This window comes from Cladophialophora psammophila, assembly GCF_000585535.1.
Source record: "Cladophialophora psammophila CBS 110553 chromosome Unknown aczJe-supercont1.5, whole genome shotgun sequence".
NCBI classification, from domain to species: Eukaryota; Fungi; Ascomycota; class Eurotiomycetes; order Chaetothyriales; family Herpotrichiellaceae; genus Cladophialophora; species Cladophialophora psammophila.
The window spans coordinates 506962-533657 of NW_006912926.1; the positions used below are offsets into that span (position 1 = coordinate 506962).

General features: G+C 51.3%; 10 protein-coding genes across 10 annotated transcripts; 8 read left to right on the plus strand and 2 right to left on the minus strand.

The window, feature by feature from the left end:
* Positions 1-4294: 4294 nt before the first annotated feature.
* On the plus strand, positions 4295-4838 carry A1O5_03832 (uncharacterized protein; the record flags this gene model as incomplete). The annotated part of the gene is made up of 2 exons (XM_007744442.1): positions 4295-4466; positions 4663-4838. 2 exons carry the CDS (start codon positions 4295-4297, stop codon positions 4836-4838), a joined length of 348 nt encoding a protein of 115 aa, XP_007742632.1.
* Positions 4839-5500: 662 nt separating this feature from the next.
* On the plus strand, positions 5501-6877 carry A1O5_03833 (uncharacterized protein; the record flags this gene model as incomplete). The annotated part of the gene is made up of 1 exon (XM_007744443.1): positions 5501-6877. The coding sequence occupies one exon, from the start codon at positions 5501-5503 to the stop codon at positions 6875-6877; it is 1377 nt and encodes a 458-aa protein (XP_007742633.1).
* A 606-nt stretch (positions 6878-7483) lies between these two features.
* A1O5_03834 (mitochondrial import inner membrane translocase subunit tim-17) lies at positions 7484-8057 on the plus strand (the record flags this gene model as incomplete). The annotated part of the gene is made up of 3 exons (XM_007744444.1): positions 7484-7562; positions 7613-7956; positions 8010-8057. 3 exons carry the CDS (start codon positions 7484-7486, stop codon positions 8055-8057), a joined length of 471 nt encoding a protein of 156 aa, XP_007742634.1.
* Positions 8058-8702: 645 nt separating this feature from the next.
* A1O5_03835 (uncharacterized protein) lies at positions 8703-12461 on the plus strand (the record flags this gene model as incomplete). Its single annotated transcript, XM_007744445.1, has 1 exon — positions 8703-12461. The coding sequence occupies one exon, from the start codon at positions 8703-8705 to the stop codon at positions 12459-12461; it is 3759 nt and encodes a 1252-aa protein (XP_007742635.1).
* Positions 12462-13156: 695 nt separating this feature from the next.
* Positions 13157-14104, minus strand: A1O5_03836 (uncharacterized protein; the record flags this gene model as incomplete). Its single annotated transcript, XM_007744446.1, has 1 exon — positions 13157-14104. The coding sequence occupies one exon, from the start codon at positions 14102-14104 to the stop codon at positions 13157-13159; it is 948 nt and encodes a 315-aa protein (XP_007742636.1).
* Positions 14105-14949: 845 nt separating this feature from the next.
* On the minus strand, positions 14950-16827 carry A1O5_03837 (uncharacterized protein; the record flags this gene model as incomplete). The annotated part of the gene is made up of 1 exon (XM_007744447.1): positions 14950-16827. The coding sequence occupies one exon, from the start codon at positions 16825-16827 to the stop codon at positions 14950-14952; it is 1878 nt and encodes a 625-aa protein (XP_007742637.1).
* Positions 16828-17579: 752 nt separating this feature from the next.
* On the plus strand, positions 17580-18056 carry A1O5_03838 (60S ribosomal protein L30; the record flags this gene model as incomplete). The annotated part of the gene is made up of 3 exons (XM_007744448.1): positions 17580-17655; positions 17714-17868; positions 17961-18056. The coding sequence occupies 3 exons, from the start codon at positions 17580-17582 to the stop codon at positions 18054-18056; spliced, it is 327 nt and encodes a 108-aa protein (XP_007742638.1).
* Positions 18057-18599: 543 nt separating this feature from the next.
* Positions 18600-19391, plus strand: A1O5_03839 (60S ribosomal protein L10-A; the record flags this gene model as incomplete). Its single annotated transcript, XM_007744449.1, has 3 exons — positions 18600-18644; positions 18697-18872; positions 18929-19391. The coding sequence occupies 3 exons, from the start codon at positions 18600-18602 to the stop codon at positions 19389-19391; spliced, it is 684 nt and encodes a 227-aa protein (XP_007742639.1).
* Positions 19392-21067: 1676 nt separating this feature from the next.
* On the plus strand, positions 21068-22696 carry A1O5_03840 (uncharacterized protein; the record flags this gene model as incomplete). The annotated part of the gene is made up of 1 exon (XM_007744450.1): positions 21068-22696. The coding sequence occupies one exon, from the start codon at positions 21068-21070 to the stop codon at positions 22694-22696; it is 1629 nt and encodes a 542-aa protein (XP_007742640.1).
* Positions 22697-23328: 632 nt separating this feature from the next.
* Positions 23329-25575, plus strand: A1O5_03841 (uncharacterized protein; the record flags this gene model as incomplete). The annotated part of the gene is made up of 2 exons (XM_007744451.1): positions 23329-24869; positions 24972-25575. 2 exons carry the CDS (start codon positions 23329-23331, stop codon positions 25573-25575), a joined length of 2145 nt encoding a protein of 714 aa, XP_007742641.1.
* Between the last annotated feature and the right edge of the window lie 1121 nt (positions 25576-26696).

The following is a 26696-nucleotide window of genomic DNA, read 5'->3' on the forward strand; positions in this document are numbered from 1 at the left end:
TACAATGAGACAGCCAGGCACGACATGTCCCTTCTGAGGATCACGCTTCTGCTTGAGACTGCTTCAACTTTCCCCCACCTGGAACAGTTCTCAGCTGGAGCGTTTGGTCACCGGGACGCACCATTGAACCATGGGCTTACGGTGATGTCCCTCCGGTGGCGTCGAGAGCGTCTCTGAATGCTGGACCTCGCCGAATTTTCCAAATGTTTCGCAGATCCAATCAGCTCGACCATGTCGTGGTCTCCCCGTCAAGAGATCAGTGAACCTCCTTGTGCATCTGGTTCTGCTCTGGCCGATGGAGAGATCGGTAATAATTGGGAAGTGCAGCGACAGTGGCTGAGTCGGGCGCGTAATTTCAATATAGTCCTCAACGTCGTCCAGAACTTAACTGTTGAACTAAGAACTTCTCAATGCTCGCTGTATGGTCTCCCCGGGCGCACATCCCGCGGGACCATATTGTCGGTCCCATGGATCAAGCCCCAATTCGACTGAGAGTATATGATGCAAAGTGGAAAAGAAATCCTTGGATAACTCGACGTGCCTCCATCGTGATCGTGCCCTGGCTAAAATAGACCGAAGCGTAGGGATTTTCGTAGTGAAGGAACAGCGATGATAGCCGAGAGCTGGAGATATATCGTAGTACTGAACTGCAGGTTGCTTGAGACGCACGATTTGCCGTGGTCGAAGATAGAAATAGCTTGGAAGTGGTTCAGAGCTCTAAAGCACACAGCGCTGGTACACAGAGGACCTAGCTTCTGGGTGATTTTGATAAAAGGTGCGCAGGGGTGGTACACATACGATAACCTTTCGATAAACCTATGCTGATGACTGTCGATATCTAGAAGTCTAAACAGTAGAGAACGCTGATCTACGACGCAGTCTCCCGAGGGAGAAGAAAAACAATCACAAACCAAAAAAAAAAAGAAAAGAGGAGTTATTCCCCCCATTCACTTTCTGAGGTGCTGTTCGAACCCGGGCTCGAACCGGGGACCTTGCCGGATCTAATGTTCACTTTAATGTGAACGGCATGTGATAACCACTACACCATTCGAACACAATTTTAACCTTAAAATTTGAGGTTAAATTACTTGACTGTGTTTTGTTGATGCACAGAGCTAGGCGGGATATGGACACCCGTGTGGGGGGCAAATGGGGTATACCTTCTCTACACTCAGAAACTCATTTCAATTACAATGGCCACCCTTTTCGAAATGTTAGCAGTGAATTTTTGCGTATCATACGTACTCACGATGTCGGGAATGAGTGTCTGCCCAGTGGTTGTTCCCGGACCTCTGAGAGAAATGTCGCTGATTGCTAGATCCTCTCTGCTGCGCCTGACGGCGCAGTGACACTGAACTATGCAAGGCACGAGGACAGGCACCACGCTGTTGAACACCCTTCTCTTCTCTTGCTTCTAGTGCATTGCATCTCTTTTCAGACTGGACCTGAGTATGGAGACGATGAGACAGGCCGAAAGAAATGAAGAGGCACGCGGGCAGTTCCATTCTCAACCTAGCACGATAAAGCAAATGAAGATGCTTTGTTGAAAGCAGGTAGGGATGACAACGAGTTAGAAGAGGATCTTTTAAACTCACCTTCACAGCCGTTAGATGGGGACAAGGCCTCTGGGTTACTGCTTCTAATTTTAGATTCGACAAGCAATATCCGATGTATACATTGTCGAATATATGGACCATATATCTGTTTACTATGTTGGCCGTCAGGTCGCTGCTCTGAAACTTGGAGAAACGCAGACAAGGTCACCTGGACCGATGCCCTCGCTACCTAGACTAATGTCGTAGACTATTTGACCTTCGACAATATTTAGGCGTTTACACTGCCCTGAAGGAAGCCTAAACCTGCATGATACTTGATGATACCTGTGATTGCTGAGACGAGCCCGAAGGCAGCTGTCAGTACTACACCCCAAATGGCGATCGTGAACCCATAAGAATGCCTCTGACGTTGATCCTCCTCCTCAAGTCTCTCTTTGAATCCTTGCAAGTCTTGCCCCAAAATATTGTCCGAGGTCGAAGTTTTCGCCAAAGAGCGCACCGGCTTCAGGGTCGAGGACTTCGTGTGATAATCCTAGCTTTTTGAGAAGTCTTGAATCGGAAATTCGTCGATTGGGTACAGGAATTGTGTGTTCTCCGTAACTCTGCTAGTACACCGTCAGAATAGAGTGAGCTGCATCAAATTCCAATCATTAGACTCTAAAGGGTTTACCGGAGTCTGAAGTTTCCCACCGCTCATTCACAACCCCATATCGCTCCCAAAACACTCGCATGCGAGAAGACTCTGATGATAGTTTTCGAAGCGAACATAAGGTGCTCAGATATATCACATGTACACGAGATGCGGAAGTGGCCTCTTTCTCTCAGGGTTTTCTCCAAAAAATCCATCCATAGCCAGTTGTTAGTCGGTTGCTTGATGATGTCGAAAGACTTCCACACCGCCTGTTACAATGCAAGGCTGTCATCGCTCAGATCGGGTCTTGTGAACAACCAAAGTCTGACCACAAAGTGCACAATGCGGTCCCAAGTTTCCCGCATAGTACGAGTTCGCAACCAGTCTGGAGGGGCGGCTTCAAGCTCATATCGGATGTCTGCGATCGTTGAATGCGGACATTAGAGAAATTCACAATTGCAATGACGCCTGACTCTCTTGAGGTCGTGTTGAGGCCGCCTTTCCCTAACAAATCTGAGGGGTTTGTATTATAATGATAGAAGCACAAGGCCGCTTTTTCTCTCGGAACAGCCTGAGGTGACGCAAAGCTCCATGTTTCGCAGAGGGTTTTCTGCAAAGGTTGGTCAGCGATGACTGGTTTGCTTATGATACCTGACAAGAACCTTGCATGGTTCATTCTGCAGAATGGGCTGGCGGCCTTACTGGGTTTCCAATGACTGAAACATCCAGATCTTCTATAGCTTACATAGTACATCCTGGTTAGACTGTAATTTCTATTGTTCGTCACCAACCCTACTGCGCCCCAGCCCCTGCCAGCGCTTTTCTTGCCCCAAAAAGCAGGCCATCATGTCGCAATGAGCGAGCCGTCAATAATCTGGAATCATCATCGAAATTTTATACTATTTGGATGGTCAGGCTCGTACGCCTTGGGCCGTGTGCTGCTGGATGTCCCCCTACATGCAATGGCTAGTATATTATAGCATCTATAACCACTCCTCCTCAGACATTGATATCTGACCCTACGATTTTCTTTTTCGCAACCTGTCCTACAATCTGGCAAAGCCTCATCTCGGCTCAACGAGACTCCTGCATTTCGTGAGTATGGCTCCACCGCCAGATTGAAGTGCTCTTCGCATGAGTAGCTGCTGGAGAGCTGGCTAGACAATGGCTCGAAAGTGGGATTCGGGAATATTCAGCCGTCATAGAATATAACAAATTCCACATCGAACGACCTGGTCCTCGCCGAGAAAGCATATCATCACTCGAGCTGTACTGATTGAGCACCACTGAGTCGCATGGAAGTGTCACACCTTTCATCATGATTTCCTCAAAGAACATTAAAAAGGCGCAGGAGACGTCCAGTCGCCTTCAGAAGCACCCGCGGCTCGCCAAGTTTGGCTTCAGTTATATGGCACACCAGGGGGTCTCTAGACTTAGGGCTGGTGAGGATCTAAAGAGCCTAGAAGATGGAGTGCTGTCCAAAGCTCCTGTTCCTGTCGCTGGCAGTGTCATGCGCTGCGACAGTCAGTTGGGCCCCCTTCAACGGCACTTACTGTCGCCGAACCAGCATATCAATCTACATTGTTCAAACTGTTCGCCCGACACCGACACAGACTGATGTGTGTGTGGGTTATGTGGTGTTCGCATTGGAGTGTAAAAAAACATTCTGGTACATTCCGAGATTGAGATACATGTCTTCATTCACGAGAAACAAGGTCCATTTTGATCTCGTCCGGGGCACACGGTCGATGTACCATCATCTGTACGGAGGACGCTGTCATAGCGCTCAAAAGCCCCATATTTCCATATTCATTGAAAGTCAGTAGGTAAATAGTGTCAAGGGCTGAGTGTGAATAATAATAAGAAGTAGTGGAAGATACGTTGTAGATAATAAAGGGCCAAGAAACCTTGAAGGCACAGTACGGAGTACGGACTTGTAATGTGAATATTTGTGTATTTTTAGTTCGTGAACCGCGGAGGTACATAGATTGACTATGAATCCCTCGTAAAATCAAATCAAATCTCTTTCTTCCCCTACCGAGCATCCTGAGCCGAAATATACCCATGTCATAATACCTAGCACCGAGTGGCTAGTAGGTTCTACAAAATGTCTTCAGAGAAGGTCAACCTCGAGACACCACCTAAATGTACGGCAGACTTTTGCCTTATCCCGCTCGGCACACCCACGGCTTCAGTGTCGGCGGAAATTGCTGAGGTCCAGCGCCTCATGAAACGCAGCGGATTGAAATATAGTATGCACTCGGCGGGAACTACTGTTGGTGAGTGAGAAATGCATCGCTTCTTTAATTCCCGAACGCGAGTCTCATACAACGGCATTATGCTGTGTATCGGGGTGCTACTTGGGTGACTTCAACTCAGCGATTCATCATCATCGCTGTCGTCAGCTACGGTGCTTTCATGTTCCAATACAACAACGCCCCTAAGCAAATTCCCTTGCTGATAGTTCTCCAACAGAGGGATCCTGGGACGATGTCATGCGATTGATCGGCCAGGCACACACACTGCTTCATCGGAAGGGCATAGTACGCATCCAGAGTGATATCCGCGTAGGGTCTCGCACAGATAAAGCACAGACTATGGAGGACAAAGTCGCGGCCGTGGAGAAGTTGCTAGCTGGGGATGAGGCCTGAGACGACGACCTAGGGACTGAGTACAGGGTACTCGCTCCTCAACCGCTTGTCAATCTTCGCATGGAAGAGATTTACGAAAGGTCGGAGAGTGGGATGGAATTGCACGTGGCCTACACTCCTCCTTGCACAGCGTCCAGAGCGAAAATGAAGCGGCAAAAGAAAAGAGTGAGGGTGTTTCGGGTTCAGCTGGGTCGATAACCATCCACCTGCACTCCGCCACAATGGGCAGGACGCCACACTTGTGGCTTCATATGTGGCTTGTGAGGCTGTGCAAGCTGTTTGGAAGTGAGGGTGATTACAAGCGTCGGCCAAATCAGCCAGGACCACGCATCTCGACCTGCGACAATGCTCTTTTAATTGGTGACAATGGCCCTCACTTTGCCGCCCGACTTCTTTGACATTTCTTTGAGCCAGATACAAGGCTTCGCGCCATCGTCTTTGTGACTCTTGTTGTTTCTGCCAGTGGCCCAGTGCTTGCTGACCGACTTTGCTCTCCCCAGCCATGCTATTTCCATCCTCAGTCCCCGACGAGCGATTGGACTAACCCTCACCGCGGCCCCTTCTTGAGCAAGATACTCCCCCAGCACTCCGTGCACGTTTGCATCGATTTCTCCTACCTCTTGATACATATTGAACGAGCTAAAGCCAGCCAAGAAACAGGCATGGCTGCAGTCACACAGACGATTGCAATCATTGACAAGTCGAACAAGGTTGTCAGTACAACCAAACAACTGAAAAATGTCTTCAAGGAAGCCAAGATGGCTTACTTGGAGCGGAAGGCCGAGATAGCAGCAGAACGAAGGGCGAGAGAAGAAAAAGAACTGAGGAAAGCAATGAAGAACGTGACAATAGCAGAAGATACCAGGTCAAATGCGTCCCGAAGGTCGCACAGACACCACAGTCACAGAACCGAGATTGATAATGGTCGACACCGACCTTCAGAGAGCCAACACCACTACTCACCAGAATTCGTGTGCACGCCGGCTCCTCATGCAGGCTCCGAGGCCACCGGTCCCAGGTCGCCAGAAGAAGTCTTCCCCAGGCACGTCGGCCTTGCAGAATTCAATCAAGAACTCTACGGTTACCATCACCCACCCCCAGAATACACACATGCCCCGCATGGAGCCAGCGGACTTGTTCGCAGGACGACCGATCTACCGCTCGATACTCATCGGTCAAATAGACCTCCACCTGTGCGTTCTCACTCGGTTTCCGACGTTGACATGGACCTTGCATATGGCGAATTCCATCCGGAGTCACTTATGCTGGACCCCAAGGTGGAGCAAAAGTTACAGAAGCAAGAAATGTCCAGCCTGGTCACTAAGTGCAAGATGCTGATGGACGAGGCCAATTGCGCACAGCACAGTGTCCGGGCCACTATCACACATCTGCAGACAAATCCGGACTCCATGGCAGCTGTTGCCTTGACGTTGGCGGAGATTAGCAACTTGGCGGGCAAGATGGCACCTGGTGCGCTTGCAGCATTCAAAGCCGGTGCTCCCTCGGTTTTCGCCATGCTCGCAGCTCCCGAGTTTCTTATTGCTGTGGGTGTGGGTGTTGGGATCACTGTTGTGATGTTCGGAGGCTACAAGATCATCAAGAAGATCCGAGCCCGGGTCAGTGACAAAGAGGAAGACGCAATGGATGAGATGCTGGACGTCAATGAACTTGACCGGATTGAACACTGGAGACGTGGTATCCCGGATACCGAGACGGCGAGTGTTGCTACAAGCGTCGAAGGTGAATTCATCACTCCGTTGGCTGCGAGAAGTATGGGTCACCTGCCTCTTCCCCGGGAGCAGAGCCGGGAAAGACCGAAGGAGCCGAGAAAGGAATCGAAGAAAAAGAGACACCACCGGAGAGTCGAAGATGACCCTGACCGCACGGTGGTGGGGAGCGAGAACTCATCGAAATCGCGGAGAAGCAAAGGCAGCAGCAGATCGGAGAAGAGAGAAAAGGCACTTGTCAAGACCAAGAAACCTAGTACGCTGAGGAGAATGTTCCTCAGCAGGGACACAGATATCTCTTCCAGACGATGAACTTAGGAATACAGGCATCTCTTTTACACCGGTGTCGCGGCAATGATTTAGGACTGGATATATGAGGTTATGAAGCGATGATGGTTATGGAAATGCTAGATACCGTGCTTGCAGAAGCGAAACACGTACTATATCTGATTGATTTGGACATTCAAGGACGTTGAAAATACTCTGGAGTATTGCTGACTAGAGCACCTCCAACCACGACAATAATATCGATATTGAGATCACATGACAACAAATCACGTGTTCTTGCGGCGAAATTTTGCCGGCTCGGAGATCTTTTGGCCTCAATTCCACGATTTATCGCGAACTTGTCAACCCTTCTGTCCATAAAACTCCAAGAGTCTCCTGGTGCCTTTACCGTTTGGTATCTGGCTGCTTGCGGTGCCTTTCGAAGTGTCGCACTACCCTTCACTCTTATTCACTGTCGTTTCAAGCCACCCTGCACTGTAGCCGGTCGCCCTGTTGAATCGTGGCTCGCAACGCACTCGAAATCTCTAGCCATCATCGACTCCGCTGTCATCGTCTGCGTTGCCTGAAAGTGGAGATATAGTTTCAATTGAACAAGGTCACCTAAGTGCTCCGAACTCTCAACATTCCACCATGGATCACTCCCGAGATCCCTGTCCTTGGGTTGCCCTGTCCGATTTTGGCGGAGCGTTTTGTATGGGTGCTCTGGGAGGTAAGAATGGGTGGCCCTTTGCTTTGACACTCATCTTTGACAGGCCGCAGGTACCTTATGGCACGGAATCAAAGGTTTTAGGAACTCACCCTACGGCGAACGACGGATAGGCATGATCACAGCCATCAAAGCTCGAGCGCCCGTTACTGGAGGAAATTTCGGAGTATGGGGCGGTATGTTCAGCACATTCGATTGTGCAGTCAAGGGCATTCGGAAGAAGGAGGATCCATACAACTCCATCATCGCCGGATTCCTGACGGGAGGTTCACTCGCGATAAGAGGAGGTTACAAGGCGGCTCGAAACGGTGCCATAATGTGTGCCATCTTCCTTGCTGTCATCGAGGGTGTTGGTATCGGTATCCAGCGATTAATGGCAGAGAACACGAGGCTTGATGTAAGTTGACCAGCGATTCTCGGAAGTCACTCGGCTGGTGCTAATATATACAGCTTCCTCCACCAGCACCACCGTCAGAATCGGGACGCATGGCTGCATGACTGGAAATGGCCACAATACCGCATTTTATTTAACGAGATCTTTGAATTGCCCTACTCGTCCTACCGCGGTTGGCGCAATACGACGGTTCTTGCCGAGATTCTCTACTCTCCATCAAGATTTCCAACTTCGTTGGTTAATGTTGAAAAGACTTTTGCAATGGCACAGCGGGCGAATGGACATAAATGGACACAGGGAAACAATTCTCACGTTTCGAAATGACTTGACATTCGAACAACCCGAGGGCTTCTGAGCTGGCATATGCTTTTGGTGCCAAGGTGATTGTTGCTGGACGGCAAGACGCCTTCTCGAATATCGCGAAGGCGGTAGAGAATTGTGGAAACGATGTCTAGGGTGTACTTGAACGGTGTAATATAATGTACAATGAGCAAGAGAATTGCACAAATTAAATTCTTCTATGTGGCCTCTGCCTGCTTGATAATTGTGACTCCCAACGTCACGAGGCTGAGCATCTGCCTTGGGACGCAAGGGATCATCTCTCCGCAATCGCCATCTTTTGCGCAATACCCTTTTTTTTTTTTCCGAACACAACTCGCCCTTCCTCCCTCTGTTGGATAATCTCCTGCCTATACCGCAGTTGCCTCTCCTCTTATTCCAACATTGGTTATTTTCCGGTCTTGTCTGTCATGCATTTTACGAAGCATGGCTCCAAAGCTGCCACTCTGGACGACTCAAGTCACGAAGGGACCGACAAACAACCCCGCGTAAAGGCCAGTGACCTTGGTTTTCATGTACCCGACCATGTCCTCGACGACATAATCCAGATTTCAGACCCAAAACTACTCTACTCCAACGTTCACGCTCAGCGCGACCGGCGACTTCGCCTTTTGATCAGGCGCTATACGAACCAGATCCAGTACGGATGCAGAAATGTCAACTGCACCACCCCTACCTGTCTGAGCTACCGAAAGAGAAACAGCACGGGACCGTTGAGAAAATATACTGAGCTGAGCGCGAGAACGCTCGCATGCCAGTTGGTGGATGAATACAATCGAAGTGGCAAGGATCCGTTTTGTGGACTCTGCCAGAATGAGCCCGTTGTGCCGTGGTATGAGGATCCGGCGCTCGGAAAGAAAAGGAGGAATAGTTACGAGAAGGTTGGTCACCTGCGTCAAGAAAACGGCCATTTGCCAAAGCCGTCAGGGCTGGCGCAGCGCACGAAGGATTCTCCCAAGGCTATGCCGTTGACGGACAATGCACCGCGAAGAATAAGTCAAGATGGTGTGGTCCGGGCGGGTAGACGTCTACGAGAAATGGACACTTCTATGGAGGATGAATTGGCTGATGTCTTGAATCGAACCGTTCCTCGAGGGAGCATGGAGAAAGTACCACACGGTGAACACCTTGCGAACCATGACTTAGAACAAGCCTCCGCAGCCCCTGCAAAACAGAAGGATCTCGCTTCTTTCACTCAGACATTATTTGACCTGGTTCCGCTGCGACTTCTTAACTGGTTACCAGCGATATATGATTGCCCCACGACAGGTGTGTCCAGACCAGCCGGTCTGCCTGTCAATCAGAAACAAGCCTCTATCAAGACGCCCACGGAAGGATCCCTGCCACCTGCAGAAAATACTGAGCCCCTCTCTGGACGAGAGACTCCTGAGCAACACTGCGCGTCAAAAAAGCCACCTCACCAACCGGCATACAGCCTTCGAACACTTACCTGGGTCACGCTACCCTGGCTGAGATCTGTGCCCCGCGATGAGGAAGGCTATCAGTGGAAGTTTGTTCCCTTCATGAAACAAAGCTTGGCCTATTGCCTCAGTGACCCCGAGCGTCTGGTGAATACAGTCAAGGATCTTCAAGACAGTTATTGGACAGGTTCGAGGAAACAATCGAAGCAGAACGATATGAATGCAGGGAACGGACCTATTACCAGCCCAGAAAGCGATTCTATAAGTCCATGGCCAATCATATCAACAAACACAAGGGATGATATGCAAGCTCTCTTGTTCAGCTTTGCCTACATCCAGAAATTTGAGCAGCGCGATCTGGTCTTAACCAGCATATTAAATGCGCTACAGAACGCATACTACTTACCGCCGTGGCTACAGAGCAGACGATCAGGAAAGCACAGTCGATCAGGCAGTGGAAGCAGCGATCTAGCTTTGATCAAGAGGCGTCAATCTTCGGACGTCAACAGCTCGCGCAATTCTCGATCCCCCGATTCTTCGGGGCTCGATATACTTGAAGAGATTGATACGCCACTCATTCCACTGAAAGATGCACAAATAACCGAACTATGTCTTATGGCATTGTTGTCATTAGCGACCACAATCTTCCATCCCCCAGATGCTATGCTTTTCTCGGGGAAGCAGCACTTTGTCCGGCTTGCTAGGGAGAGAAACTGTGGTCTTGCCCATTCATTTTGGGTTGTCTTCAAAGGACGAGATCTGACTGGCATACGCGAAATCATCGATGTCATCGACATCTGCGAAGATTGGACTGTCCATCGGTTGCTCACAGCTCTAATGAATATCGTCAGCCATCGATTAACCGTTACCAAGTGGGCGGCTACCCTGAAGAGCTCGGGCATGTCAAAGTCTAATAGGACGACCATCGTCGAGTCACTCATTGATCGATTTGACCGAGACTACCTCCCGGGATGGGACCGATTCGACAAGAATTCTAGTTGGATCGGCACCGCTGCTATCGAGCTCGGGAGGACAGTCCTACTGAAAGATTGGGATCGTTCTCCAATTATTCAGCGTGCAGGTCCCGTGGGCGGTGCCCTGGAACTTTTGGCCGGGTTGTACCGTGCGCGACACCAGTTGAATCTGGATGCAGAGTGGTTTCATATGCCATTCATCGCCGACATTTTCGACGACATGTCCATGCCATCAGAATGGTTGTCCTTCCGCCCAGACTCTCGACAAATGCATCTTCTATCTTTCTCTTTTCTCTTCCCACCTGAGGTTCTGGTCCAGTACTTTAGAGCAATAAATATTGCGATCATGAAGAAGTCGCATGAGGACGCCACAATTGTGTACAATGACATCAGACAATATATGTGGGCACCTGCCATCCCGATCTATGGCGCGAAGGAAGTTCTGGCTCGCCTGCGACCTCACATGGCCAGGTACTTTGTACTTACAATCCGCAGACAAGATGTTTTGAACGATGCGATTGATCAAATATGGCGACGTCAGCGCAGAGAGTTGATGTGTCCTTTGCGTGTACGCCTCGGTAAAGATGAGGGCGAAGATGGTCTCGACCATGGGGGAGTCCAACAGGAGTTCTTCAGAGTCGTTTTCGGAGAGGCGCTCAGGCCTGAGTATTCCATGTTCACCGTTGACGACACGACGAGGATGACTTGGTTCCAGCCAGGTTCCTTTGAACCACTCTACAGGTTTGAAGCCTTGGGTATCTTGATGTCAATGGCTATCTATAATGGGATCACCCTGCCTATCACCATGCCATTGGCATTCTACCGAAAGCTTTTGGGGCTCAAGGTGAAGAAACTCGAGCATATCGCTGATGGCTGGCCTGAGTTGACGAAAGGCTTAAAAAGCCTCCTGGATTGGTCCGAAGGGGATGTCGGGGAGGTAATTGCTAGGACCTATGAATTCAGCTACGAGCTCTGTGGGAGTACCGTCACGGTGGACATGCAGAAGGTTGGCCGTCACGACCCTTGGCCCCCGACAAAGCCGCGGACGAGCAAGAAAGGCAAAGAGAAGTCCAAATCGACCTCTTTCGAGTTGCCGCTGGAACCAACACTGACACCGCCACCTCAACCATCGCCCAACTTGAGTCCTAATATACCAAACGGTTCGATCTTGAGCAGGACCTCTTCCATCGAAATCAAAGGCATATCCACCCCCTTGAGCATCGATAGTGACATGCTCGAGAATTCTGGACCAGAAGCCGCATTAGTCACCAACGCCAACCGTGAACAATACGTCAAAGATTACATCCTGTGGCTCACGCATAAATCGATCGAGCCACAATATGAAGCTTTCGCCAGAGGGTTCTATACCTGCCTCGACCGCACCGCTCTGTCAATTTTCAACCCGGAGTCCCTGAAAGCCCTGATCGAAGGATATCCCGACATCGACATCGACGAGCTCCAAATGACAACTACCTACGACGAGTACACGTCGGAATCACCCACGATTGTTGATTTCTGGCACGTTGTGCGCAGCATGAGCACTCACCAACATCGACAACTCCTGGAATTTGTCACGGCGAGTGACCGCGTGCCGGTCAATGGCATGCGGAGCTTGACGTTTATCGTGCAGAAGAACGGCGAGGAGGATAACAGGCTGCCCAGCAGTAGTACGTGCTACGGCCGGTTGTTGTTGCCGCAGTACTCGAGCCGGGCGGTCATGGAAGAAAAACTGACCAAGGCGATCGAGAACTGCGTCGGCTTTGGGACGTTGTGATGTACCCCCTCTCCTGATCAATCCTCTTGTAATGTACGTCTAACTTTTCTACGCTACGGCAAGAGGCCGGAGAAGGAAGACCTTGGGGTTTTCTGTGCTAGGAAGAACTATGTCTGAGCTGGGCTGGGCTGAACCGAGTGAACAACAGCAACCGAGCCTGATGAGAGTGAAGAAAGGAACGAAAAATGGAACCTTTCGAAACAAACACGCAAAGAGATAGATGATTTGAATGTTCATCTGCATATTTATGTTTACTAAAAGTCGCTTCTCTCCATCTGAATTGGAAAAGGGCCAGCACTAAACCTTCTTCCACGTACTTCTGTTCTGGGCTGAGTCTATTCTCCCGAGTCTCTGTTCTATCCATGTATGTTTATATTTTATGCCCGGTTCTAACGAATCAGTCCCGCTCACTCGCCTTGCTTCCAGACCAAATTCGGCCGCCGTCTCTCCCATGTCCCATTCTGTGCAATATTCTCCTTACACCATGACCCGAGCGTGTTGCCCCAGTGAAAGGGGGCGAGTGGAGGGAGGAAGAGAGAACGATTGATGTCAAAAAAAAAAAAAAAATCGGGCAGTATTTTTCTCCCTTACTCTCTGCGAAGTGCATCCGCCGAAATCCAGCTCCAGTCGCTCTGTGCAGTGAGCGCAGCAACCTAACTCCTGTTTTCGCTCACTAGGTGGGTTACAATAAATTCTTAAGCCACCACTTGCACGCTGGCCGGCTGGGGCTGGATCTCCTCCGCCGCCATCGTGACATGCCTCTCAGCATCCGCCGGGGCTTGGCCGTAACTCTCCTGCTCTTCGATGATCTCGTCGTCGACAGCGGTATTGGACAATTTACTTGGATTCTGCAGTCCTTGGTCCTCCCATCCTTGCATCATTTTCTGAAACAGCTCCTGTTGCTTGTCGTGGCCTAACATCGAGTGTTCTAGGCCTCTCCGATTACGGCTTTCCATTGTTTCTATTAGGAATGCTTCCTCGTCCGAGTCGTTGGAGAAGGCGTGTTCAAAGTGGTACGTGCGGTATTCCGTATTCTCCCATCCAGTACCGGACAGCTTGGCTGCGTCTTCCCAGTCATCTGTGAGGTAGTGAAGGTATCCGCCATGGGTGACCAGGACAATCTCAACGTTGTTGTCTCCACTCTCTGCCAGTTCACGGGCTTTCTGGCGGAGGAGACGACGGCAATCCCTGGCGCGGGTTTTGATGGCCTCACTTGCAGGAGAGTAGCGGTTGTCTAATGTTTTGATGTTCCATGATTTTGTAACGAGGGAGAGGTCGACCGGCCAGTTCCGCTCGGTGCAGAAATCTCGTAGGACATCGACATCGGAGCCTGTGTCACAGGGATAGTCGGATGTTTCTTGCGCATCAGGAATCGCGAGGATGGTAGGCTTGCACTTAGGGCTCGACGTCAGTGCGGGCATGAACGTGAGCAAAGCGGTGTGGAGTGTCCTCGACAAGGGCGAGGCGGTGATCAGTGAGAGTGACTGTTGGCGCTCTGGGGACCAGTGCAGTCCTTGAAGTGTGGCGCATTGGGATTCACCCAGGGGCGTGAGGCGCGGGTCGGGCAGCGAGTGGAACTCAGAGCCCAGGTTGTGGAAGCCCTGAGCGTGGCGGACGAGGTGAATCTTAGGCTGGACCGACATCCTGCTGAGTTGTCGATGTGTACCGGATGGTTGTCTTAGTGGATAGAGGGGCACAGGCGTCTGGGGTGACGATTTGAACGACAGTGGTTACAGGGCCACCTTGAGGCGCAGACTAGGTCAACAGAAACAAACTCGAAGAAATAGAGAGAACGGAGGATCCTAGGAAGTACAAGAAAAGGAAATGGAAAATCTATGTGCGGGCGTTAGCAGAGGAAGAGTGAATTGAAATGGAAAGGAACCGTGACTCAAGGACTTGTGCTTGCTGTCCCAACTTCACCCACCCCGCTCATTCCTCCAATGGCGATGTCGTGCCTTTCGTAACTTACACTGGCATCGCCGTCAGACGGCCCGCAGAGGACGGGAATGAGTTGAAGTGGAGTCTCCAAACACCAGGGACGACAAAGAGGCAAGGAAAAGTTCATCGAATTGGGTGGCCGGATGCGCAGTCGTGAGCAGACGAAGGACAGAATTCGCGCAGGCATGAAATGACCCGATTCGATATACACAAGATCGGAAAATCGGAACATTGTTGGGCCTTCGCCGACGCTCGTGATACGGGCCGGCTTCCGGATTTGGCGAAGCCGCTTGACTGAGAAATCGCCACCGTCTGACAGTCACCAACTTCCTTGGTAACCGTCTTTCTACAAGTACTTGGACACGCAAGACACGGCTCGACTGCCAGAATTATTCTGTCAGACCACAACTTCTTACAGTTCCTCCTGGTATCCTCCTCTGCTGCGCAGAGAACTGCCAGCTCGATTCCCAAATCCTCATGCCTGCTCTATGGTCTATTCGCTCCCACACCCATCCTCTAGCATGACATGTAGCTCTTCGATGGTGGTTCTTCACTCTTCCTGGGTCTCGATGGTGCTCCCCCTGAACCATCCCCACATAGAATTTCTATTCGCCCGTTTCTGCATCTCTTCTTCCGACGCCGTTTGCTCTTGTACCAACCGCAGTGGCCTCAACTGGTTCTGTTTCATCACAGCCCCCGGAATACTCCCTTGAGCCTGCCGTTCTCCACTCATTTGTGCTGTCATCGAACCGCCATCGGTGGTCGACCTCTGTTCCTCGCTGTGCGAATCGCTAGTTACGCTGTTCGCAGAGCTACCCCCACGGGTGCCGGAGCCAGATGGCGTATGTGTGGTTGTGGAGGTAGGAGGGCCCCCAAAATATGATCCACGCCCTTGTGACAGTTGCGGGCTGAGTGGCCGAATGCCCGGGCTCATTGGTCCTCCAGACACCGTCCTCATGGGAGATCCACGATTCATTTGCTGAACCACTGCGGCAGCGGCCATGTCAGATTGTGCCTGATCAGATCTCGCCCTGCGATGTCCCCGGTTCAGCGGTATGCTTGGGGCCGTATCTGGGTTTTCGTTCGCTGTGGGTGTTGCCGTTGCAGGTTGTGCGTAAGACATTGGCCGTGCTTTGGCCCCTGGCCGTGAAACAACAGATCTGGCTCGTTGCAGCAAGCCGGTGGCCACCCCTGCCACGGTGGACGCAGCGGCTCCCTGCTGGTCTGGTATTGCAGGCAACGCCTTTTCTGTGTACGACCTTGTGGGAGGCGGAGACACATCCTCTTTGTCTTGGATAATATGTTCAAATCCTTCATGCGACAGCAGCCTCCCGATGATCTTGTCAATATATAACGTGAGAGCTTTGTTTTGATCTCTCATTGACTTGTTCTCCGCTTCTAGCTTCCTGTACATCTCACTCTGCCCTTCGACACTCTCCTCCTCTTCGGTGGATTCAAGCTCCTCCGCAAGCGTACTCATCGAACCGGGCTCTTCGTCGGCATGCTCATGATGCATGAAGTTGCCTTTTAGCGTCTTCTCGCTCAGCAGCATCTGGAAGCTTTCGTTCTCCTCCTTCAGTTTGGCATTTTGCATTTTCATTTCCGAAATCGCTTGGTCTAACTCCAGGAGACGTCCATCTCCCACGTGTTCTTGTTGCGTCAATTTCAGATGTGCTTCGGCCAGCTCCAAACGGAGAGTATTGATTGTCTCATCTTTCTGTTGCAGACTGTTGGCGAAATTCGAAGCAAGATGTTCCGGTCGAATGCTTTCTCCATCGGCCTTCGCATCCGCAACTTGAACTTCGGCCACGCCTGCACTTCGACTAGCATTCAATCTCTCAGTACCCTGCAAGCGCAAGGCTTCATTCAGTCTGTTAATGGTGGCCTGTTGCTCCGCCTCCTTATTCATCTGCCGTTCTCGTTCCTGAAGGAAGAGTTGTTGGTGTTCCTCTCGTTCGATTTCCAGCTCTCGGCATTGTCTATTTAGATCTCTAATTTCTGCTCTCAAACGGTCCACTTCGGTTTGCTTTTGTAAGTCGCGTTCCTCTGAGGCCATCTGCGCTTGCGAGGCCTCGTCCAATCGTTGCTGCATGACTTCCAATTGTTTTTTGTATCGTTCCGATGCCTGCTCCGCTCGCTGGACTTGCTCTTGCAGATCCTTTATCAGTTGCACGTTGGCCGACTTGGCCTCTTCGTCCTCTTGGTCGTTGTCGACAGCAGCAGCAAAAGAAGTGCTCATTCGGTTTGTTGCTTTCCTTAAGGGTCGGGTCTGCCGGAGAGACGGGGTGCGAGCAAGGCCTGTTCCTGTACTTGCGGGTACTGAACTTCCGACACTCGGCCTGTTGGGACTATTGTCGTTTGCGTTGCGACGAGACGGAGGAGTGTTGGAGGGATTGGAAAGCGATGCCCTAGAGTTAGGAGTAGCCATGATGATTACTGCTGCGCAGAGTTATGGCCGAGTAGTCGAGGTGCGTTGAGATGCTGTTGGCAATGCGGCAGAACGCGGGTCACTGAATGGATGATTTGGAGGCAGTTTTCGACTGTCACATAAATAGGTAGGCGAGGGTGTGCAGGCGATATTGGCTGACGATTGAGGAGGACGCAGGTATTGGCCAGGAAGCGAGTCTGCGCCTCAGTAATGAGTGACGACGATGTTCAGCTGGAATAGATATGATGGGTGATGTCTCAGAACCAAAAGAAGGATGAGGTTGGGATGAGCAGATGATGCACCCAGCCATTTCATGAATGACATACATTGCGAATGGACATATTCAACAGGGACCCAAACACGTATGCACATGCCATTCAATTGAAATCTCCGGATGGTAACAGCAGGAGCAACAGCGGAGCCTAAAGCAGCCCTTGCTTGCATTGCCGCATGCGGCGCCCGTGCAGGTCACTAGGCTGCCCATGGCCCATGGCAGGAAAGTTCCAGGGGTCCGCTTTGTTAAAACCCAGCCTCACCAGCCCCGGTGGCGGCTGCCCAGGGGCAATGATCGCCCAACACGCCCTTTTCGTCAAACCCAAGTCACGTGTGCACTGCTGCCAAGAATGTTTTCCCACAGCGGTGCATTTTTGGCATCCTGTCAGATTAAATCTCGTTTCCCACCACCAACTCTACCAAGTCGCCGGAGCGCAGTATTCAATCAATTCTACTGTTCGATCTAGTAGAGCGCAACGATGGCACCAAAGAAGGCGAAGAAGACGACCGACAGCATCAACTCGCGCCTGGCGCTTGTGATGAAGTCCGGCAAAGGTGAGCCTACACTCCAGAGCCCAACGCCCATTCGTACATATCTAACACCTCAATGTAGTTACTCTGGGCTACAAGTCAACCCTCAAGTGCCTTCGATCTGGCAAGGCCAAGCTGGTCATCATCGCAGGCAACACTCCTCCTCTGCGCAAAAGCGAACTTGAGTACTACTCCATGCTCTCAAAGACAAATGTACACCACTTTGCTGGAAACAATGTGAGTGCAGGTTCATGCAGAAGACCCTGAGAAGAAGCTCCAACGAGCTTTGGAGGGAACACCGGCTAATTTTTACTTTTCATCCATTGTAGATTGAACTGGGCACTGCGTGCGGAAAACTGTACCGTTGCTCGACCATGGCCGTCCTTGATGCTGGTGACTCTGACATCCTCGGCGCTGCTTCGTGAGCGCCAACATCTTACACAAGTGCATATTGAGAAATCGCATGTGTTCAATGTCATGATACCCTGGCCGTCAAAGGCGCAGATGGCAAGACGATGAGATGAAGCCATCTCTGAAAATGTGCACACAGCCATGGATCTGGCATGGTCAAGATACCAGCAACAGATAGAGAGAGGCCCCGCTGCTCCATAATTGAGAAGGAGCAGTACAAAGAATCAAATACTCGACCCTACTACCGGTGTTCATCAGTGTTGCTCATTGTTTCGTAGCCAGCCAACTGAAACTATCAATATCTCGTATGACACGATAGATGCCCAATTCGTAGCGTAAGTTATTCTGTCAGACTTGGTCGCGGACTTAGTGGCTGCCAGATCGGGAATTAGGGCAAGAATGTGCCTTGCCTCGTTTCTGGTGGCGGATTGTCTTGGCACTCGATTTGAAATCAAGTTGAGTGGGAAAGTCTACAAAGTTCGTCGTCGACTCTTCAACTTCTTCCCCTCGATCAAATCGTTCGCAAGAAGTGCTAGTCTCTCTGTACAACCTTCAAGATGGCCAGAAGACCTGCCAGATGCTACAGATACTGCAAGAACAAGGTTAGTAGACGATTTTGCGACAATGTGCGATCAATGTACTAATTCCTCGCAGCCCTATCCCAAGTCTCGATTCAACCGTGGTGTACCTGACCCCAAGATCCGTATCTTCGACCTGGGACGAAAGCGTGCCAATGTCGACGAGTTCCCTCTCTGCGTGCACATGGTTTCCAATGAGTACGAACAACTGAGTTCCGAAGCCCTCGAAGCCGCCCGTATCTGCGCCAACAAGTATGTCTACAACTATGTTGCAAGCAAATGTGAAGACTTGCTAACAAAGCCTTCAGGTATCTTGTCAAGATCGCAGGCAAAGAAGGTTTCCATCTCCGTGTCCGGGCCCACCCCTACCATGTCGTGCGCATCAACAAAATGTTGTCCTGCGCCGGTGCCGATAGACTTCAGACTGGGATGAGAGGGGCCTGGGGCAAGCCCAACGGCACCGTCGCTCGTGTCAACATTGGCCAAATTCTCCTGTCCGTCCGAACTCGAGACGCCCACCGCGCTACCGCTATCGAGGCTCTACGACGCTCCATGTACAAATTCCCCGGTCGCCAAAAGATCATTGTCAGCAAGAACTGGGGTTTCACACCGTTGAGGCGTGAGGAGTATGTCAAGCTGAAGCAGGAGGGACGTGTCTTGATTGATGGTGCATATGTCCAGTTTTTGCGGAACAAGGGCAATATTGAGCAGAACATGAAGCGATTCCCTGGTGCTTACGAGGGTGGTAGCGAGATTGCCGCCGAGGCATAGATTTCATGTTACGACTCTGGGGGGGTGAAGCGAGCGAGGTGCAAATCCAGAGGTCACAAGTGGAATATCGGAGTGGTTTTCGCTCCACGGAACGAGGGTATCGATTATTGAGCCAAACATTATCGTCTCAGAACGATACTCTCGGGAATGAAAAATGCGCCTTACACCCGGCAAATGTGTTCCGTCGGACTACAGGGGGTTCTTTGAGATACTTCTGATCATGATAGACGCAAAATGATGGACAGTGACTCAAGGAGACAAACCTGTTTTTCGTAGACGCCTTTGCGTGTATCTATATTTTTGAAAGTGACGAAAGTACCTGTAATGGGGATTGACAGAAACCCCTACCCCCGACACCAACTTGAGCAGCACTGAGCTAAGGTGTAACATCACCTCCTGGCGCTCCCTTCCAGTACATGTAGTGACGACAATGAACGAGTGGCAATGCAAGAACCTGATGCTCAGCCCGGGCCAAACTCGTATTATCCTGGCCAGCGCCCGTGACCGAACTCGCGTTGCCTCCAGTTCACCACGCGGTATGCCACAATCCGAATGTCAGATTGCGTGCCTGAAGGCGGAGGATTTAGGAAGAATAAAATGGTAATTTTTAATCTTTCGCCCGGAATTGCCTCATCAGGAGGAGCCAATTCACTTCAGGGCGAGGTTGCCATTATACCCTGCAGTGATATTTCACAAGGGCGGAAGGTCAGGATTTCCAACAGGGTCGCGGGGTTTTTGGGAGGCTGTTAGTCAGAAAAGCCGCCTGAGTCCGTAACTAACTTGGCTTGGTTGCCGTACGAGGAAAGACAAGGACACAGGGTCAGAGTGGCATGTTTACAAGTAGACGGCAGATAGGAGATCTTTGGGTTCATAACCGTATCTCATCCGCCAAAAGGATGGAGAGGCAAGGGAGACTAGGCCGGGAGCAGAACGTTGGCCAGGGTTGTCCAGGGTTGGCCAGGGCTTATCCTCACTGCAAGGCCCTATGGGTGCCCTATGATAACGATGAGGGCCTCCCGGTGGCCCCCAGGGAAATCTTGCATCTCGTCATGCACTCACACCTGCATCCGCAGCTGTGGTCATGCTGTCACACTGCGGCTGGCTTCTCCGACAGTTGGGCCACACTGCTCACCACTCACCATTCACTGCTCACCACCACTCTGGTGATGGGTGCCACTGCTCCTAGACCATCTTTTTCCAGCGCTGGCTGCTCTATCTGTCGATTACTCGTCTCGACGTGTCACTTAACCAAACCGGCAAGGTTGTAAGGACTCGTACAACCTGCTTGCCCATTCCTCTGCCCAACAAACCCTTCCCCCTTTGTTCCTTTCATCCCATACTCCGTTTAACACTGTCCATACTGGCAGTAATCTTTCTTCAATTCGGATTTCTACCATATCGTCGGCCTCGTGAAATTGAATTGCCGGAAAGGAGCATACAACTCATTCGCGCATCTCCTTGATCGGAGCTGGACCTCCACCTTTGATTCCGACGAGCCCAGAAACACGCCATTGCAGCGACAAAGAATATCGACGACACAAAGACAAGCACCATCCTTTGTCAATTGACTCAATTCTCCCGTGCAATTACCATCCTAAGCTCGATCTTTCCATAGAGCGGCCACTTCTCGTGCTCGCTGTAGCACGGCCCACCCGTACGTCCGCGGGTTGGGAAACATGGCCTTCCAACAGTCCGCAGCGCCGCGGCCCATTGTCATCAATGCGAATCAATCTCAAGAATCTTCGTCCCAAACTCAACTACGACGTACGACAGTAGAAGATTCCCAAGAATGGGTGCTATTCTCCCCGAGCACGGCAGAGTCAACCATCACCCGTACCCAAACCAGTCAGACTGCAGGGGTCTCAAGAGCGAGCGATATATCACTTAACACTGCTGGGCGGTCGGGCAGACTTGAGTCCTCTGTTTTTGATGAAGAGGTCACGGAAGATGGCGAACTCGACAGCCTTGACGATGGATTGCACGCATTCAGAGAACCACCCCTGTATCCGACCATCTCCAATCAGACTCAGGGAGCGGTGTTACCGACCCACGACGGCCTGGGAACCTTCCCCGCTTCGAGCCCTCCCGTCCTCGAACAGCTATGGCAGCATGAAGCGTATAATCCTAAACGCAAGTACGACGGACATCACCGGCGACCTTCCAGCGTGCAGAGGAGACTCGATACGATAGACGAGATTGAAGCGCAGGCGAGCGAAGAAAAGAGAATGCGGATAGAGAAGTGGCGGATGGAGCAAAGTCAAGCATTGATGGATGAGGTGGAACGGGAGACTCGCCGACGGCTCAGGAGGGGATCTCGCCAGTCCACTTATCAAGAGACACTAGCCTCTATCAACGAGGATGTGCTCGGAACAACACCGAAGCAGAGTGATTATCTACCCAGGCCCACTGCAGAGCCAGAGGAGTCAGAGCCGTTCTGGCGCCGCATTACAAGAAAGTTTATCCGTGATGTTATCGGCATTGATGAACCTCTCCTGTCGGTGATATTTGGAGAGAGTCTCCCAGAGGAGGCTTATGAGAGCAGGCCGTCCTCCAGCCATGTTCTGCCTCCGATACCTGAGCAGGCATCCGAAGGGCGTGCCTTAGTAGACTCAACGTGGAGGGACAAGCTTCTCCAACGCATTGCCCGCGAACTGGGTGTCTTGGTGCATCAACTGTCACCACACCCAGGGGCTTTCACCGCTTACTCCCGCAGTCCTGATTATGCTGGCATGCCAGTCTCCGCAACTCGACCAAAATCGCAAATATCGCTACCGCCCGCCGACAGCTCAGTGAAGAACGCCATCTCATCCGGCATGACACCTAACTTTCCACCCACCGTACGTGACCCGGCCCATGCCGAGAATTGGGGTTTCGAGGAGGACCCGGTCTCTACCACGTCACCACTTGATTCATCTATGAGCCTTCAGCGGGAGCGAGAGTACTGGGAGAGAGAACTTGATCTCAAGATGGTGTTCCGTTACCTTAGAGACAGGTTCGTGAGCAGGTCGTCTACACAATCACCTCAGGCCTCAAGACAGCCTCTTGAAGACGCGGCTACTCGGACGGCGATCATACGCCAGCACCATCCTCTCGTTGCTCGGGCTCAACGATCTCCTGTGCGATTGCGACGTGAATCCAGGACGAGCATTCGAAGACCTACAAGCAGCTGCGCCAGCGAAAGCGTACGGAGCAGCAGGAAAGCATCCCTAGTGAGAAGCGGTTCCAGTCGAAATTACTGGGACATCGGTGGAAGCGTCGGAAGTGGCAGCATCCTAGCGAGCGGTGGAGCTTGGGGTGAAGTGTAGGATATCATGACATATACGGAGTATTGCAAGACATGTTGAATATGTCTTATGGAATTATGCATCGGCTATGGGAGCCCACTGTATGAATATGGATCACGACCTATCATGTTAGCTGAGGAACTCAACTTTCTTTTTATCATGGGCAGAAGACAAGAGTCTGGAGGATGATGCTACTGTACAGAGACCGAGACTCACTTGAGGAATAAACAGGTTTTTGCTTTGATCAAAACGATGGCAAGCCTGTTTGGTAATTCCTGTTACTTGTACTCTCGGTGCTCTTTCGTATTGCTTCCAGGCTTGCCACGGATGACGGTCACATGGAGTCACATGACGAAGGCCGGGAAGCACGTTTGATTGAATTTCCGCCACGAGGTAGTGGACCCATTTCGACATAGATGCCTTCCACCCCACTGCGCCATTGTTTACATCTTGAACCTGACAGTTCTACATTGCCCAGTTCAAGAAAAAAAAAAAACCCCCCCGCTGTTCTCTTTTCTTCGAAAAGCTCTCTTCGTACCCCCGTTTCCAAGTTGCGCCTGACCTAGCCTTCGCCTAGAACTACCTTTCTGTGACATTCGGTGCTGGTCGCATTGGCCTCGATCATCCGCTAACCAGTGGCCTGGGTCATAACCATGGCCGAGGAGGACGACCTATACTATCTTCAATCGGGTTTCGACCTGAACAGCCTTACTATCCCTCGCATCCGCTCGATCCTTGTCGCGCAAAATGTCCACTATCCATCTTCAGCAAAGAAGGGTCGACTGCTAGAGATCTTAGAGAACGAGATCCTACCACAGAGGGAGAAGCTGCTACGTGCGCAAGCTAGAGTTCGGCGCACAAGCAAAGGCATAACGGATGTTCCCAGCAGTCAAGCAGAAACAATTGACGGCGACCAAGATGATGACAGACAATTGATGCCACCTCCACCCCCTCCGAAAACGCCGCGAAGCAGGAAAAGCAAGTCGGACCTCAATGCCGGCAACGCTGCCACCCCAGCTCCTTCGACTTCTAAGCGAACAAAAACCCCCAGCAGAAGAAGCACAACCAGAACGCCCCGCGCGTCTGACACTGAACCAGAAGTGGAGAAAACTACCATCCGCAGACCGCGAAAGAGCGCACCCTCTGAACCTGTCCTAGAACCTTCAGTCAAGATCGAAGCGCCAGATGGCAAATCGAAGAGAAAATCGCACGAGCCAGCAGAAGCGAGTCCCTTCTCCGACGACAATCCATTCCAGTCCGGATCCAGTCCGCCGTCGATTTCACATCACCGGAAGTCCTCGACGTCTCGGACACGAAAATCCTTGACATCAACCAGCACCACAAAACGCGGGCAGACAATTTCGCCCCGCATCAAATCAGAAGAGTTTACTCCGTCGCGCTCCAAGGTCTTATTCCCGGTTTCTCGAATAAGCTCTGCCGAAACCGAAGAGGGGGTCGCTGTTACAGAAGAGTTCACACCCGATGCTGCACGTGAACTTGCGGAAGAAGAGAGGAACGGACAACTAATGCCGAGTCGGACCTCAACTCTTGTAAGACGGAAAAAGAAGAAAGAACCGAATGTGGTAGTGAAAAATGCTCCTTTAGCCATTATCACGACCGTGCTCGCCGCTCTAGGGGCATGGTACCGGCGAGAGAAGATCAACATTGGGTATTGTGGGGTGGGAGAGCCCAACTGGTCATTGGCCTCTAATCCGCACATCCCTGCTTGGGTACATGAGAACTTCCAGCCAAAGTGTGAGCCCTGTCCGCAACATGCCGTGTGCTACCCGAACATGGAGGTAGAATGTGAGAGCGATTTTGTGCTCAAACCTCATCCCTTAAGCTTGGGTGGCTTGATACCGCTGCCACCAACGTGTGAACCAGACAGCGAGAAACAGAGGCGAATTAAGGCAGTGGCAGACCGAGCCATCGAGGAGCTTCGAGAAAGGCGAGCCGCCTATGAGTGTGGAGGAGATATCACCAGCTCGTCAAGTCCGGTTCCAAGAGAGACTGAGGCTATTGAGACGGTGGCAAAGTCCACAGCGCCGAAGTTGGAGGTTGCGGAAGAGGACCTCAAGCAAACAGTGTCGAAGTTGAGAAGGAAGGGAATGACGGAGCAGGAGTTCGAAGAGCTATGGCGCGGTGCGCTTGGAGATATCAAGGCGCGAGATGAAGTCGAGGTCACTCAGGATCGGTAGGGCTTAGTCTCATCTCTTCTCTCTCGCCCATTATCGCCCCCCTTTCTTTGTTTGCGAATCACTGACTGACTGAAGCTCCCGTCTTCCAACAATTGCAGATCCGGTAGAACTCTCCTCTCGTCTTCCTCCCTCGCCAGACTGCCTTTCGCCTGCGCCGTCCGACGATCCCTTCTCCGAGCGTTTACAGAGAATCGAATCCCTATTGCAACTTTGATTTTGATTGCGTCGGCTTTAGTCTACGGTCGTCACAGGATTATATCGTATCAGCGAGCCACCGGACAAATTCCAGGGTTAGTAGCTACCACGCTGGACAGATTAGCGACGCAAGCGGCTCTAAATCGGGATGGACGGGCCTCGGAACCGTTTATCAGCGCCGGCCAATTGAGAGATGATGTGCTGAGAAACGTGTTCAGTGCTTCAGAGCGGGAGCGTGTCTGGCAGAACGTGAGGAAGATTGTGGAGGGGAATTCTAATGTCAGGGCTTCGACCCGGGAAGGAGGGAAGACGGGCGAGTGGAGTCGTGTCTGGGAGTGGATTGGGCCTCTGGATTTGGCGCCGGGACTGGAGGGACGAAGGTCAAGCGGGATGATTGCTGATGCAAGGACTGCAGAAGGGAGCAGCCGTGGTAATGGGGTGGTGAAAGTGGAAAACGATTCAAATGTGGGCATCAGGCGGTGGGACGAGGGAAGACCGATTTATTGATTCTTGCTGGCCCAAGTTTGGGAGAATTCTGTTGCCCTCTGGGTAAAAGTGAGTTTGGTGGCTTTCTTTTTCCTGCTTTTTGATCATTTCTCTGGGCGAAGGGCAAAGGCCTTGGACCTGGAATTGCTCCGCCTTGACCATGATGCTTTTGAGGATATAGCACGCACATAAGTTGTGTACTATTAATGAGCGGCTGATGAGTTTTATTGTTGTTGTTGTTGCTGCTGCTGCTGAACAATAATTCACAAGATTGCACTATACCGTTCCATGTTTTGGGAGTTAATGCTCGTATCAGTACACTCAATGTCTGGAGGGGGTGTTCATCTGCCCTACGTATCAACCTTGTGCTTACTTATACGGAGTATAGAGTAGAAATTAGGGACATTAGTGGCATCCATGTACCTACAGGACCCACAGAATAACAACCATGATGACTACTTGTCTTGGATAGTACCTACGCAGTAACAAACATAAAAGATACTATTCCACTTTGCCCAGGATAGCCAATCATACCTATTACAGCCACTGATTCCCAGCTCTTGCTATGTACGGAAGTACTTCGTCCTCGTGGTTCGTTCTCTGTAAGACGAGGTACATAGAGTAGGATCTTCGCCCTCCGTCCTCGGTATCCACCTCAGCCTTGTCTACCTGTCTCTGCCTAGGTACATATATATTATATTTATATATATCAAGACCTTTCAAAGGCGGAGACACATCCACAGACCTGCGCCTACTAAGGAGAGACGCCATGAGTTCTCCGAGCCCCTTCCAGGCGTGGCCCTTTAGTTCGCTTCTAGGCTCCTCTTGAACTCGGGTGCCCGTTGGACTCCTTTTGAATCTTGATTTGATATCTCGAAACTCCGCCTCCCCGGCAGAGGGCATCAGGTGACGAGTCCCCGGACGCAAGGCCGATCATCGTCGTGAAAACAGGTTTTGGGCCCAGACAACGCTTCTTGAAACAAGGACCGACTGACTTGGTCGCACTGGGAACTTGTCGCAGGTGCCTTTGCCTTTTGCCTTGCCTTGCATTGCCACCATTGCCCCTGCCCTCGTCCCCCCCCCACACGCCCGATTTCCATTACCTGCCTATTCAACCTGAAGGGGCAGGCTAAATGCGTCCA